This window comes from Corvus kubaryi, unplaced genomic scaffold, assembly GCF_017639235.1.
Source record: "Corvus kubaryi isolate FWS band 111438036 unplaced genomic scaffold, C.kubaryi_AGA036_p1.0 split3-73, whole genome shotgun sequence".
Lineage (NCBI taxonomy): Eukaryota > Metazoa > Chordata > Aves > Passeriformes > Corvidae > Corvus > Corvus kubaryi.
The window spans coordinates 21,352,698-21,369,153 of NW_024582091.1; the positions used below are offsets into that span (position 1 = coordinate 21,352,698).

Consider the following 16,456-nt stretch of genomic DNA (forward strand, 5'->3'; position numbering starts at 1 on the left):
AAACAAAAGGACAGACTGTGGGAGAAAGGCAATGGCAGACTGTGGCAGAGAGAGGTGCCTGCAAGGAAGAGCAATCTTGATAATGGTGAGGCCAAACTGTTTCCGTTTGTACATAGCCTTGCACCTGGCCTCAGGACCACAGTCCAGAGTGTTGTATCCATGCGCAGTGAGACCCCTGTTTGACATCTCTGAAAAAGCCATGGAGTCCGTCAGGCTTTGTGGTGTGGTGGATAGCTCTTTTTACTCACACAGGCACGCAGCAGGCTATTTGTGACCTTCTGACAGTCAAAGGAGCTGTACCAAATGAAATTGCTGATGCTGAAGCCTCTGATGGCCACCATATGTGGATAGAGGAAGTTCCTGATGGTATTGCACACTTTTATTACAATGGCCGTGACAGCAGATTTCCTCAGTGCAGAGCAATTTGCCAATGAGCATGGAAATCAAGAGTGAATAAACACCAGTGGGCAATAGCTACTCTTCAGGAACCAGAAAAGGGACTAAGGAGCAGGCATGGAAGTGGCAGGACTTGAAGTACACAGAGGTGAGGATGATACTCAGATTTGTTGCAGTGCTTAGCATGAAGAAACTAGGACTACTGTTGTCCTATGGAGGACAACATGGTCCCATGACTGCCTGCAGATCTCAGGGTCTCTATTTCAGTGTGGGCTTCAAAGAGAGAGAGGTAGGCCAAAAAAGGGCATTTCTGAAACCCCTCACCCACAGAGACAGACAGACAGACAGACAAGAAAGAAAGAAAGAAAGAGAAAAAGAAAAAGAGAAAGAGAGAAAAAGGAACTCAGCATGTTTTAGACAGCTAAACAGCACAGTTTGGTGAAAAGATGGCACCATTTCCTATCTACCTGAGAACCTGGACCAAACTTCAGGCTGAGAGGAGAACTGCCTAAATTAGCCCATAGGAAATGCCAACATCATGAATGTAGTTTAAACTTTTAACTGAATGCCGCAGAGTATTCCCCAGTCCCAGGAGTGTCTCTAAGAACCAAGTGCCTATATCGATGCAGGAGCAAAGGGCTGGTGACAAAACTGCATCTCCATTTTATGTATTTAATTTACTTGAGACTCAAAACTGACTCTTCTCTGCATCACACCCATCCCTGATGCTTATGTATTTGCTCTGTCTTGTGAGTGGGAAATATGTGAACAACCACTTTCTCTCCAGAGAAAGCTGCTCTCTCACCTGACCATAGCACCAGTCTCCCACTACTCGTCATGCATTTGTGCCCTGCAAGGGAAGAGACTCAGTGACAGTGTCTGAGAAGATGGGGTCTGATGGCTCAGAAACTGGTCTAGAAGGTAAGAGCTGTGACTCAGAACTCGAGCCCGGAAGGACCTAAACCCCAGACCAGGCAAGGGTTGCAGCAGCTCAGATGCTGCACAGTGGCTCATGTTACTCTGGGTTGATTGAAATATCCAAGCACAAAACCTCAGGACGTAGCCAGCTCTCAGGTCTGAGTGCAGTTTAGCATAACTTCTCACCTATTCCTGTGTCAGAACACTGCTCTTTGAGTACAGTACTTTAAGCACCTAATGGGTATCATGCTCCAAGTCAGTGAGCTGATTTAGCTGAGGCACAGGGGTGGTAGATGGCTTCAAGAAACAAGGCAGATGATTCACAAAGTAGGTAATTAATCTTAATTAAGTTCTTCCTGAAACAATTGTATTTGACCAGATTGAGACATCTTGAAAGAGGTAGCAGTATCTTATCAGTGTCTCTTCATAGTTTGATAAACTCCATTCAAGATTCAGGGAGCACTTAGGATTCACAGGAACCAAAATAAATTACTTTACCCTGTCCCCTCCCAATGGTAAGAAATACTCGCGTTAATTAAAATGGATTCCTGAAAATGTATACTATGTAGGACAATCTTTAGTTTAAAAATCTAGAAAAACAGACAAAAATTGCATATTGGTAGCTATATTTTAAACCAAAAAAAAAAAAATCTTCACATAATAAATACATCTTATGCACATTAACTTCAAATTTACTTCAGAAAGCTATTTACAATATAAATAATTATAAATGGGAACACTTTGCAAGATATTGTTGACATAACTAAATTATGTTTTCTACATTACATTCCAAAGGAAAACTACGGATGTTATGCTACAATGTCACTAGACCCTTTACATTGCAAAGCATGGTATTTGAAACACTGGCAATCTGTGTATTTTTTTCCATAAATGTAACCATTGGTTTAAAGCAAACATGAAATTCTTCATCATGTCTGAAGTGCTTTTTTTTGTTAGATTAATATATTTTATGCATTGAAATATTTACCTTGGGAAAAAGTTGCAGTGCCCTAAAAGTACTTTTTCTAATAGATTTTATTTCCTTAGAATGTAAAGGTGCCAACGTTTTATATTGTGTGAAAAAGATTGTTTCTTGCATTTTGAAACTTCCCACTGTATCAGTAGCTGAAAAGGAAAATAATAAATGCAGTCCAAATTGCAATAAATAAAAATGTTTAAAATTACATTTGGAATCCTAGAACAATAGGAAAGGTTGAGAACCTTGTGTGAGAGGGGAGTTAAATAGGGAATGCAACCAGACAAAAAGCGTTTTTTCATCCTGCATTTGATCTTTCCTTTCAAATTCAGCTTCATAGATGGAGTCATAAATTAACTCTTTTCAAAAAGGGATGTATTCCTAACAATTTAGAGCCAGATTTATCTACAGAACTCTTGTATACATAAGCTAAATGCCACAGTGAAGCCTCACAGCATTTTTTTCATTAATAAATGCCCTAAGGAAATGTAGAATGGAATCACACTAGTGCTCTCACTGTTCAGAACAGAAGACTATTTTGTTTTTTTGGTCTTCAAAATAACAGCTAAATCCTCAGCTATTCCTCTAGCAGACTTTAAAAACACCAAACTGAAGGGTTACAGAAATCTGGGGGATTTTGATTTGGTTTTTTTTGTTGTTGCTGTTTTCAGGGTGGGTTTGGGGTTTTTTGGTTTGGGGTTTTTTAGCTTCTCAGTGCACACAGCTGAAATATTTAACCGTCAATTCTAACTGCAAATAAAATAAAATAGATTCTCCTCCACACTGTGGAGCTATCTGGAGTTAAGCCGGTATACCTACAGGAAAGCGTGTTCATCCACCATTGTTCCTAATAATAACATTGTTCCTGTATTGCCTTTAGGCTCTTAGGTGCTTTAAGTAAACTTGCAACACATGGAAAGAGCAGAGCCTGAATCCATTTGCTGCCAGACATTGACTATAGCCACCTTAAAATAGACGTAGCTAGGTCTAATCCTGGAACTGTGAGCTATAATCCCCATTACATACAGGTCTGTATGCAGAAGGTCTGAAACCAATGCGTGCGTATGCCACAGCTTTGTTCCGTGACTGAAAGGTTATCTGACCTTTGGAACAGCCAGGCTGATTTTCTGGGGTGGCTGTGCCTTTTCCAGAAATACTATGTGACCTTTCATTTTTTCCAGCTCACTCAGCATGCTCACATAAATGAACATATGGTGGTTAACATACTTAGGGACATTAATGAATAAATGCTGCATGTGCAGAGACAAAAATGAGATTCAGATAACAGTGATTAAAACAGTTTAAAAGAGCAGAATTTCACTGTGTAACCCACAGCAGTATTGCGGACAGATCAACAAAAGCCATTTAAAGCTCAAGAAATACATTTGGGGCTCTTCATTTGGAAGAGATGCACTCATTTTTTCAAAACATAAATAACCTCTTTTATAGAAACACAGCCATTAGAGATACTATCTTCCATAATTCCATACTCACATCTTCAGATTTAAGGAAAGAAGAATTACAAAACAACCCTCAAACCTATTATCAGCAGTCAGCTTTCCTTCCTTTGCACTTGTTAAGTAGTACCTTACTCCACAAATATTCCCATTTGAATAAATGGGACAAATTGCTGAGTAAGGTTCTTCTTTTAATTTAAGAATTGCTTTGCAAATTTGTCCAAAATCACAAACTCTATGCCCATGGTGTGATTTTATATAAAGACTAGAGGGTTTTTATTTCTTTAAACAAAAGAGATATACTAAGATTTTAATGCACAAAAACCGTAATGCGCCATCCACTGACATCTGTAAGAAATGGTTTGAAAGAGCTGTGGTCACTCTGTATTTGCAGTAGTTGCAAAATATTAAGTTCGTGTTAATAACAAACCAGTATTTTGTTAGAGAAATTATGCAATACAGCAATTTATATTGTTTCTGTTCCAAAACACAGCATACATACCTTATTTTAAGTGATAACCTTTAGCTAATGCAATACATTTGAAACTTATTTGGTTCAAATGCCTTGCATTTTTCAATTTTTCAATATTTCTTCCCATCTGATTTGGAAAAGGAAGAAACATAAAAAAAGATTATATCCTTGAAGGATACCAAATGAAACTTTGAATTACATAAATATGTAATGGAAAAAATAAGCTTTATACCATATTAAAAAGCACACATAATATGAGCTGCAGTGATATTATATGCTATAATTAAGATTGCGGACTTGTTTGCATGTAGCATGTAGCATGCAGAGTCTATGTTTGCAAAACTCAATGCTTTCTGTCAATTAAGAAGAAATTCCTGGCTATCTAAAGAAGCAGGATAGCAAACAAGCTGACAAAAGACATCCATCTCTGGCATACTGTATTGAAGTGCTAGGGAGTGCCAGTTGCTGGAATCCCATGAGGAAGAGACCATCAGCCTTTGCTTGCAGCACAACGTGGCTGCATGTAGAGACATCTCTACTGATTTATTCTGTTCATCACAGTGCATTTTTTGCATTTGTAGTGGACTAGAACTATTGAAAATAGCATAAATAGCTACAGTTTGTGAAGTCGTAGTTCGGGATCACTGTAAATAAGGATGGGGAACTTTAATGCATAGCACACTGTCTTTTTTTCCTACATGAAGTCATATAGTGCACAAGCAGTTTATGCTGTGCCTGTTTGTCTTATAAGTCTATTTTTCAAAGGTGCCTGTCAGAATGCAAATACAACGGTCGCCAAAGGGTGGTTTCCTGACTACTTGTGGCCATTAGACCACAGCCAGGGAACTGCATCTGGTCTGCAGAACTTTGTTGCCCTCTAACTAAAAGCTTGATGGCAAGAGTGCTTTGTGATCCCAAGAAACTTGAGTGCTGAGAAAACACCATTCATTCAAACAGTTTGGGAGACTCTTCTGTAATACAAAATAGTATTGACACTTAGGCATGGTTTTATATGTACTTGTAGGGATAATATGATTCCATGTACCTCTACTCTAATTAATTTTTCAAATTGTATTTTAATACTGTAAAAAGATACTCCAAGTACAAGTTTATTCATCTTACTCATAGGAACAAGTGAAATAAATATGTATCCAGAACTAAATTTATCAAAAATACTTTCTTATTCCTATGCTTTAGGAATATATACAATTGTTGGGCTGAAAGAAGTCCATTTTGGTCCATTTCTTCCTCTGAGTTAACAGTTGTCAATGTTTTTCTTCCCCTCAATTATTTGCCTTTTTATTATCTTAAAACAAACAAACAAACAAAAATCTCTGTCTGCTTCTCTTTATGACCTTCATTATCCACTTGGCAATGGGTCAAATAAACTTCTTGCCAAATCATTTTGTTCTCATTTTGCCTTGGCTATCATTCAGTGCCCTGTCTCTCATTTCTGCTGTTTTCTAGTTCAAATAGTTTTAGACCATTATTTATCTCTCCTCTGTGCAGAGTTTGGTGCACATCAGTGATACTACCCCTTACTCTGTTCCCTTACAAAGATGACAGACCCAGTTTATTTAAAGCTTTTATTAGATCTTTCAGTCTCTTTATCTTTTGCTGAGCTCTGCTCCACCTTTTCTGTTACGAAGTTTAGATAATAAAGACCAGACTGTGTTGTTCTCCCTTGTGTTCAACGTGCATTCCACCAGGAGCGATCACACTGCAGTCAACAAATGTCGCTTATGGAGTAAGGTACTACTCAATTCAAGATTCACAATCTGCTTTGGAGTGATCAGGACTACACACAATATTCCAAGTTCAGAGAGGTAATTTCCTCTGCTTTCAAGTACATCTCTACTTACGTGGTTTATAATGTTATTATTTAGCTTTTGCTTCTGATTAGTTTTATTTGGAAACAGTATTTTTAACCCACCCATAGCATGCTGGTTTATATTTAGTCCCATTGATGACTCAGTCCCATATGTTGAGCTTCTGAATGTTACAAATGAAGCTAGCCTTAGAGCTAATCTCATTTTAGTAACCACCTCAGGTCCCCTTTCCTCCACATTGGCATAAGAGGGAGTGGTGGTCCCTCCTGTTGCAGTTGACTTTGGAACCATATAAATGCCATACAAAAAAAAGGACAGGGCTAGCAATTGTGCCTAAAAATTCCCTATTTTACATTTTTAGCATATGTTTTGTATTTATTCTTTTCCAATCAATCACTCTCTTTGTTCATGAGGTTATTAAAAATTTTAAAAAGTTCCTCTGCTTCTTTTGATGTCTTATATAACGCTAGGACAGGCCCTGATAATGCCAGCATTCTTAATACAATTTAATTCCTTGGAACACTGATTTTCCTCTGTACTTTTTTATGTACATATGGCTGATTTTGATAGCCCTAATATTTTCTGATATTCATTAAATTATCTGCTGCAATCAAGAAGATAATTCATATTTATCAAGGTCATGCCTATTACTTTACTGTGTTTCAGACAGAGTAGTTACAATTCTCTATACTCTCTTAATTTACTCCAAAACTTTATCAGAAGTTAGATAAACCACCAAACAGTTTTTACCTATTCTTGACTGGTGTAATTTTACATTTATGCCACTGCATTTGTATTTTACAGCAATATTTCTATGATTCTGTTGAGTTCCTTCTGTGTTTTAAATTAATTCTTAATTATTCAGCCACTTTTCCTTATTTTATAATTATTACTAAATGGCATACATAGCTACAGGGTTAACAGTTTATCTTGAACCACTCCTAATTCCAGTCTATTCTCCCTGTTTCTCCAGGCAATTTTCTTCCATTTCACTCCACTACCCACCATGGGCAACCTTTCAAAAACATGAGAGCAATCTCCCATCTCTGCAGCAAGACAAGCAAGCCCTTTGTTTCGCAAAACTACAGTGAGAATGCCCCTGTCTTTTTAATACAGTAGAAGTAAATATTTGACCATACTAATCATAAGGACTCTTTTCAAATCAGGCATATGTCAATAGCTATGTATGTGAGTACACAAGGACATAACAATTCGAGGAGTTCTCTCTTTCTCTCTTTTTTGATTTTGTATTGGTCAGCCATGGATGCTTTATACCATAGAGCAGCATAACGTGCTTGGCCTTTGGGGAATAAACGAACCACCAGAAGTACGCTTTTTGTTGTGTATTTCGAAGGAACACATCCCACATTCCTGTAAAAAAAGAGTGCATAGAAGTTCTGTTGGCTGGTACCTATGCAGTTCAGAAGATCTGCCCTTGGCAGTGTTTCCAAACAACACCTCTTACATGATGTGGATGAACTGCTCTGTTAGCCTGGGACAAGCACTCCCTCCCTGGGCCTCTTGTATCCTTCTCAGCATGCATGGCACCAACTTTGAGTTTAGCTCCATTCACTCTAACACTGCATGCTAGTGCATTTTTATTTTTTTAAAGTAATGCGTTTTAACTAACTTATCCCCCCAAACCTTGGGTTCTTCTTTCTAATGCACTGTGGTATGTGAAATGCTGGTAAGGACAAGGGCATGAAAACATATAATATCTTCCAATTAGATCTCAAAGGTTACTTTTTAAAGCACAAAAGTTTTTAGAAAAAAAAAGTGTCAGCTTCCATTGGTTATTATAACAGATGTTCCCTTGTGTCCTTGTGCCGGATCTTGCTGCATCCTTAAGTGAGAAGTCACATCAAAGTGGGATCCATTACAGCCTAGTGAATAGTTTCTAATTGTTTCAGTGTCATATAGATGCTCCAGAGCATACCCAGTTAGTGTGTAAGCATGCTTATCAAAGTACTGCCTGTGGGAGCTGTAATAATTTGGAGAGACTGCTGGGTGGTCTCCTTGGTTTTGATGAGGGGACATATCTGAATGCAGGTAGTCTTTAGCAAGTACCAAACTAGATTTTGATATTCGATCAGAACTGGGGCTGCTTATCCTAGACAGTGTTGTGGGGCTGTTGTCATAGTCATTTTCATGTGGGCTCATAATCTTTCCATCTCGCTGCTGGATGTGTTCACAGGGGGGAGTGTTGGCAACCGTTGGGACGCGGCAGACGTCCGCTGCCACCTGCTGCTGAGGGTAGTTTGCAAAACAGATAGCGTGCTTCTTCCCCGTGCCGTTAATGGAGACCAGTGGGTCAGGAGTGGTCTTCCGCAGCTGTAGCCTGTTTTCTTCTTCTTTAATCATTTGCTGGGTGGCTCTTATTAGAGTTTCAATTTTGCTGGGCTCATGTGGACTGTTCTGATACTGCTCAGTACGGTATCGGTCACCTGACTCACTGGCAGAGCCAGGATCAGGTGAGCTAATGACACTGTCCTCATCCCAGTGTCCTCTTCCTAGGAAAGAGAGAAAGGAGACAAGCACTGAGGTTTGAGGAGGCACGTGATCTTGAAAAACATGTAATCTGAACCTTCTTTTACATAGAGAAAATCAAATCAGAGGTAAGTGACTCGTAACAGTCACCAAAAAAGACCATGGTAGACCCTTTGCTTTTCAGTGACAAATTCTAGTTTCCAGTATCTCCACAAGGAACAAGTAACACAGCTGGAGATATACAAAGAGATCGAAGCACCTCAACACAGGTATCTGGTGCCACTTGATACACTCTTGGGTAGCCAAGCATCTGCATAAGCCCAGCAGGTATGGCACCAACTCTAAAGCACCTCTGTCTTTTGGAGCAGCAAGAGGCCAGGCAGGGTATCGTAGGGCATGTCAAAGTGCCCACAATGCCAATGTTCAGGCCCCTGGCCCCTTACTACCTCTTTGCATCAGCAAGGTCTGAGTGAATTTGGGCCATGGTAAAAATAAAAATCTCAGGGAATTACAAATGTACAATATTCCAGCATGTTTTCTTAGGCCTTTCAAGGAGCTAAAACACAGACAGCACTGAGAAATAGATTGTGGTTATGTAGTGACTTTATGCAGGTTACACAGCAATAAATAACCACAAGTAATGAAGGAACTCTTCTACAAAAGCTCAAGAACCCATAACTGCTAGACAGGGTTACTGTCAAAATGTGACGTCATATCCCCACGAATAAGTATTTGCTTTTGAAATGGCAAAATACTGTGACATTCTTACCTCTCTTTAAAAAACAAGGCCCATATACATATCAGAGAAGATGTTCAGCTTGCAACTAGCTGAAAGCACAGAATCATACCTGTCAGTCCTCACTAGCAAGAAAGTGAGTGGCCCCAAAACCTGAACGGTCAACATTATGATAAAGGGCTTGATTTGCTGAGATACATTCCTTCAGCAGGGCATGTGTGGGACTTGCACATGTTACTTCTTGATGCCTTTGCCTCAGCACACAAAGTCCACTTTGGGGATGAGGCACGTTGGGTTGGCTGACAGTACTCAAAGCAAACCCATTTTCAGACTAGCACCAGAAGTTTCTCCTGTTCTGTGTTGGGTCAGGGCATACAGATCTGTTTGGGTTGCAGACCACTACCACTTCATTGTAGAGTTCACAACAAAAATCAGTGATGGGCTTTTATAATAAAAATATCCTTCCATTGCTGTGGAAGCACTTCACTGTGGAGTATCATGAGTATGAATTTATCTTTCACATCCTCTTAAGATCTGGTCCCAAAATGTCAATGCTAGTCAGGTTTTTCCCCCTAAAGCTACACGCAGACTGAAGACCTAGTGAAAAATGTAAGACTTGATACAATAAAGACATTAACTGCAGTACCTGGAATTACAGCAAAACCAAACAACAAACTAAAACCAAACTATATTATCCATTTACATTAATTATCCTTGATAGAGGTATGGAATAAATATCTAACCCTTTTGCATTTGTACCTTGGTATTATATTTCTGTGCTCAGCAAGAATTATCATGCAAAAAATTTGCCAGCAAAATTATCATGCTTTACTAGATTCTCTCTTTTTTTGAGAAGAAGAAGCTAGAAAAACACTAATAGGGCAAAAGTACAGAACAGACACAAGGACGGAGGCATGTTCCCACAGGAAAAGTGGAGAACAGTCCTCATCGGCAAAATTTTCTGTCCCTTTCCTGTTTTATCTGTATTTCCTAGAACATGCTACTTAATAATTTTTTTTTCTAATCTCGACGTAATTTTCCTCAGATTGGAGTAAAACAGAACAGTTCTTTTTCGTTTACAAAACTTCATTCTGCAAATCAATGGAATAGTACTAATGTAATCAGCTTTTATGAGTTCTTTAGAGGCAACCCTTGTTTTCATAGACTATTTTGTAGAAAAACTTTTTTTTTTTTTTTTGATGTTGCATGCATCCTTACAACCTTGAATTCTGACTTTTGGGCCAGTTGCTGTCTTCCAAGACTCAGCCTATAATTTTTAAATGAAGGACTTTTGGACTTTTCCCAAACCAATATCAGGCTTTCACTGTGGTTTTTTTATTAGCTTCAGCCTCTGAAAATGTGCTAATGCATTGAGTTCGCAACCTGTCAGAAACCAAACAAAATTTCAGGCTTGGTGTTGAAAGGATGGAGAGGTTCAAATTGGCTAAAAATTATAGCTGAGGATAAATGTGTGAAACCAAAAACAACTGTTAATTTTAATAGCTAACTTTAAATACATACAGAATCAGTAATAACCCATAGGGAAAAATGTCACTTGGAGAACAATTTCTCCAAAGGCTTTCAAGAGTTTTTAATATCCAGCTTGGATTCAGCTCTAATTTTTTGCTAAATATATTCCATCTGAAGTGTCTTAATCCTAAAACAAATAAAACCCACTTTTCTATTGAGTGGATTATTTTGTTTATATTTTTAAGATCATGCCTAAAATCTCACCAGTCACGTTTCCACCTTAATTTCACAGATTGATGAAAATACAGCAAAATTATATTTTGCTGCATATAAGCCAGACTATAAAACTCAACTCAACTTGAATTTTAAGTATCCTCATCTCCACAGATGCGATCTCTGAGACAATAACATACATCAAAAGCATCTAATTTTCCATCTTTCACATAAACAGCTGTATGTTTCTGTCATATTCTTCGCTGAGATGGTGTCACTTCTGCAAATCCTTGTTATGTCTTACCATGAATCCTGTGCACTGACGTTATGTGGGGCATACTGTTCTCATACGCTTCTCTGCTCTCTGGGGATGACTTAGTCAGAGGCAATGCTGAACGAGAACCCCACCAGCTCTCCCTCCCCGGCTGCGGCGTGCCAAGGAAATACCGGCCAGCTTCGCATCTGCCTCCCTCGCAGGCCTGAGTGTGGAAATGCCTGTCATCAGTCACCCTGGAGTGGTCGAGCGCAAAACCGTAGCAGAGCGCGCTGCGGTCTGAGTACTGTCTGTAGGCACAGGAGGCGTCGTGGTGCTGGGAGCTCGGTCTGTCCGCAGGCTCCAGGAGCTGGGGAGAAGCCGTATCGGTCAGTGGGCTCCCACCCCACTGGCTCTCGTGGTCAGACTCGGATCTCTCAGTGTGAAATCCAGAATACTGCAAAACAGGAGAAGCAGCATGGAAATTACCACACCTGGGTGAAATCTGCAAGTAACTGCACTGGGAACAAAGGCAGAGAGTGTATGTGATAGTGTGTTTCTTGTGAGCGTGCCCACATGTCTGCACCTTCTGATTGGGCTCCTGGTCCTTTCCTGTACAACACTCTGTAATGAGCTCACAGATGACAGGACAGACCTCATGAAAGTCTAAAACATCCCATGTCGGCCCTTAACAGCCATCTCCTTTATGATGTGTAATATCAGGCTCAGCAACATCAATGTTTCAGTTCAATATATTTTTAATATGTTCAGGTTTTTCTTGTTGCTTTGAAAGCTGTGCTTATGCTCAGCCAAGGTGCTCCAATGCACTTCAGCAAAACACTTCCAAAAGGGACTGAAATAACACTGCTCCTGGAGCATTCTCACATGTCAAATTGAAACCGAATGTATTTGAAGGGTTTTTTCTAAGGCTTCGCTCTCTTTTCCTCATATTTTTTTTGTTGAATTTTTTCCTTGGAGTTGTATCTTTGAACTTCTTTCCTCTTATTAGTAGGGAAAAGAAAGCCTCTTGCAAATCCTGCCCTGCCAACATTTCTATAGGGTAAAGCCTAAAGTGATGGCAAATAGGTAGGAAGCTAAAAATCCCAGTTCTATTGCAATGTGGGAACAAGGAAAATCCAGAAACTATTTTCCAGTAAAGGTGACTGCTAACCAAAGCAGGCAGAGTGAGCACTTTTCACCCTCACTTAAACAAGGCCCTCCCAACACAAAAAAAGCTGGAAAATTAGTCAGGATAGGAACATGAGCATTTGTTTAGAGAGAAGTAAGGGTTAAGTTAAATGTCACAGATTCCTACGTATTCCTAATGAATGCTTCAAACTTTTAGATACCTTTTGGGAAAGGAAAAGAATGTTTATTAAACCTCCTAGGATTTAGCCATCTCATTTTTAAATCTTTTTATTTATTGGAACTGTCAAACTTCACGGAACATTTCTAAATCAATTTCACCCGTGATTATGGACTGGGATGAGACCAAAGCTGTACATGCTCACCTCTTCAGCACTGCACACTCATGTCACAAATCAATGTATTACAACATGAAACCTTGGAATTCTCCCATTCCATCACTCACCTTCCATATGCCCACTCTGCCTTTTCTTTTAATAGGCCTAACATAAGGTTACCTTCCTTTTCATTAGATTAAGTTGCTCTGAAACTCCTCATTATCAGCCAGGATCAAGGTTTTATGCACTTACCAATCGAAAGTACTGACCAGATGTTTGACTTACAGAAACTTAAACCATCTGTGCAACATCAGTGGAGTTTTTGGCATCTAATTGGGCATTTCTTCAGTATTCCAGTTTATATTTGTTTATATTTGTCTAATACTGTTTTGGTTGTGAACAGGATAGGTTATTTCAAGGAAACAAAGAAAGGGTCATGGCTTTGAAGAAGTCAATTATATTTTGTTATTAGTTGTCAGAAGAATAGCCATAGGCAACAAGCCTACCAGGAGACATGGAGGAGGTCAGAAAGTTAGTACCACGATACTCATCACAAGGGTTTCAAGATGAAAGGACAAACATGAATTTTCATGAAGGTTAGATAGTTACAGAGCCACAAAAGCATTCTATTAAATGCCAGTAACTCAACATACACTAACTAGAAACTTTATTCAGTCACCACAGAGTTATGTGATCAACTGGAGCATCTAACTCTTCTATTATCCTTTCAGATCTAATGTCCACAAACTGCTTAGTCACAAAGATACCTTCATAAATAACAGCTGAATTATTGTAAGCATTTTACAAAAATGTATAGGTAAAATTAAGTTTCCAATAAAAAAACTTAGAAATTATTAACAAGATTACCACTTAGCAAATTTTATCTGGAATGAAAAATCAAAAAACCAGAAAACTAGTTTTTCATCTGTTCTTAATTTTAGAATTACTTTTTGCTCTTTTTGGATTTGGCTTGTATAAACCAGATTTTCTAATTTTAAAAGTTAAGCAGAAATATTATATAGTGTAAGCCTAAATGCAAGTATAGAAAAATCAGGAGTTCATTTATTTTCTTATTAAAAACAAAGCTCCCAGTATGTATTTCTTTCATGAGGAGGACACGGAAAATTAATTTAGAACAATATTATAATGAAATTTCTTTTTTTGGACACTTTATTATGATAATAAATGCCAGAGAATCTTTCAAACTGCAAACTCTTAATTTCCTGTAGCTCTACTAGATATTCTTCTATTTGTTCTCTTTTTCTAAGGACACTTCAGTGTCCAACATAGCTTCTCTTGAAGGGAATATCTTCATGTAATTGAAAAGTTGCACATTTTTGCTTTTATTTTGAACCTAATCACAAAAGGCCTTTGTGCAGTTTTTTTGAAAAAAGGGAAATTATCTCAAAGGTTTTATGTTTAGTGTATTAGAAATGCACTGTGTGGTGTTATATAACCATGTATCAAGACCAACAATACTTGACTCATCTTCTTTGTCCTTGAGGTAAATGAAGATTATTTGAGATCTGACCTATGGCAGCTGCTGGGCCATGGACAGAATTAAATTAACACAGTCAATTGTTTGTGGCCCACATTTTCTGCCAAGGTTTGATATGACTACTTACTCCTAAGGTACAACATGAGCAGGCACAGGGCAAAAATATGTCTAATTCCCTCTAAAGCCAGCCACATCTCTATTTGGCATCTTCAGGCTGCCTCCACTGCTGCGGTCCAACCACTGCCGCTCCTGGGAATCTGATGTTGACAGGTGGAGACTTCAAATACGGGCATGTGTGACATGTTGATGGGGGGAGAAATGAAAGAGTGATCAAAGATATTGCTTTACTGAAATGGGAGTGGAAACACTATCTCACAAGTCAGAATTAGGCTCCCATATGTCAAGTGATGAAAGACCATAAAAAATTGAATCAGATTTAATGAAAATTATGGCAAATTAAAATCAGTTGGATTTTTTCAAACCCAGTCATGTCTCAGCAGAAACATCTTATTTTCTGCTAATTTTTGCCTTCTGACTTCTATCAGGAGTCAGAAGGCAAAATAAATTTATTACTTTTGGATTTTTGACAAAATTTAGTCAGCAGATAGTGATAAAGAACTTCAGACTGGCAACATCTGAAATCCCTTCAGGTGATTTCTCAATTGTCTTCTGCCATAAAAAACAACAAAACATAAATTAAATGGTCCTCCAGCTGGTCCCTGGAAACTGAATTGTCACCTCTGAAAATTAGAAATGTCTTCCAGAGTATTAATCCAGCGTACAGTCACAGTGAGAGCACACCAGCAGGATTAGCACTGACAAAGAAAGGGTCTGTGGGCCATAACTGATACATTTTCATTCCAAGAAAAACTTCTGGAGGGCTAAAGAGACAAGGAAATGAGAAGATATAAATTCCATGTCTAAGAAAGCTTGCGTTATGAGAGCCCATGGAAGTGTATTAGGCCAGTAGACAATTTAATATTTCTCGTGTGATTTTCTTTTGCCTGACCTTCCATTTTTGCAGGTGTCTCACTGGCCTGAGGACTCATTCTGTCATACACAGCAACATCAGCCTGCTCCACACGCCACCCCAGATGTTCAAACAACAGATTCTATAGATATATAATTTTCTGGCAGCCTACTCAGGTTTTTATCATTACAAACGTTAATTATATGGTGAAACCCTCACAGAATCCTCTTTTCCATGAAAAACTTTCACTACATCAGCATTAGTAGCTTTTCTCTTGATTTGTGTCTTAACCATGAGGGAAAAAACATCACAGATGCGGGCTGCATTGTACTAAGAACATATGCATGCTTTTAAATCACTATTATCTTACATTTTACTAATGTAATCCTGAAATGTAAAATATGCTCTTTTCGCATTCACTGTTATAGGCACAACAGATGGTGAAAGGCTTAGATTAAAGTAATACAGCATGTCCATTAAAATAACCCCCACTGCTGGTGACTCTTCACCAGACCAGGAGTTATGTTTACTATAAAAAGAAGGGTTTGCTTTGCTTTTGAACACACTTGAAGTTGCCAAAGCTTTAGGCTACAGGAAGAAATTAAAACAAAACAAAACCCAGGCTGGCTAGAATTCAGCCTGATTCTGTTGTCTTTACCCCATTGGGTGATATGCCCAAAAAGAGATGGACTGCAGAATCAATCCAGATTATCCATTTAAAGGAGATATAGAATCAATATATCTCTGAAATCTGATGTATTAATACATACCTCTATACCTACCTATTAATATGTACCTATATCTATAATATACAACTATTTCCAAAAATTTATGCCTGCTATAGTATAGACCAAAGCCTCCATCCAACAGCTCTTGGGTACATCCTTACTTGTATGTGTGCTTTCATGAGATACATATATATATAATCTTTATCCAAGAGCTAAGATGAGATATGAAGGAATAAACATTTATCCAGATCTCATCATGAAACATTTCCACTGCAGGCAGACAGCAGGCAATTTAAATATTTTCCTTAGGCAATCATCATTAATGGTACATTAAACTCCAAAGCAGTTCAGATGATCATAATTAAAATGTTTTTCCAGTCTTGTTGCTATTTCCTCTGTATAGAATAAACGAGGTCCTGGGCTAGTTTTTGGGAACACAAAGGTGCAGGGCTAGATTTTGGAAGGCACTCACAATGATTATGATGATGATGATTATATTGTGGGGGCAGACTACAGGCATCTTTACACCAACCCATGATTTCCTTTTTCTGCAAATATCCATCAAACCTTCATCTGCCTGTTTGTTTTGT

The 16,456-nt window shown here is 38.5% G+C and overlaps 1 protein-coding gene across 1 annotated transcript in view; it reads right to left on the reverse strand.

Moving 5' to 3' along the window:
* Window positions 1-1,325: 1,325 nt before the first annotated feature.
* SIM1 (SIM bHLH transcription factor 1) overlaps window positions 1,326-16,456 on the reverse strand; it is a 52,697-nt gene continuing 37,566 nt past the window's right edge. The window contains exons 11-12 of the mRNA XM_042017129.1: window positions 11,259-11,664; window positions 1,326-8,558 (exon numbers count right to left, since the gene is read on the reverse strand). Of these exons, the coding sequence (XP_041873063.1) occupies window positions 7,828-8,558; window positions 11,259-11,664 (1,137 nt within the window). The 3' untranslated portion in view covers window positions 1,326-7,827. The remainder of the gene's footprint in view (window positions 8,559-11,258; window positions 11,665-16,456) is intronic.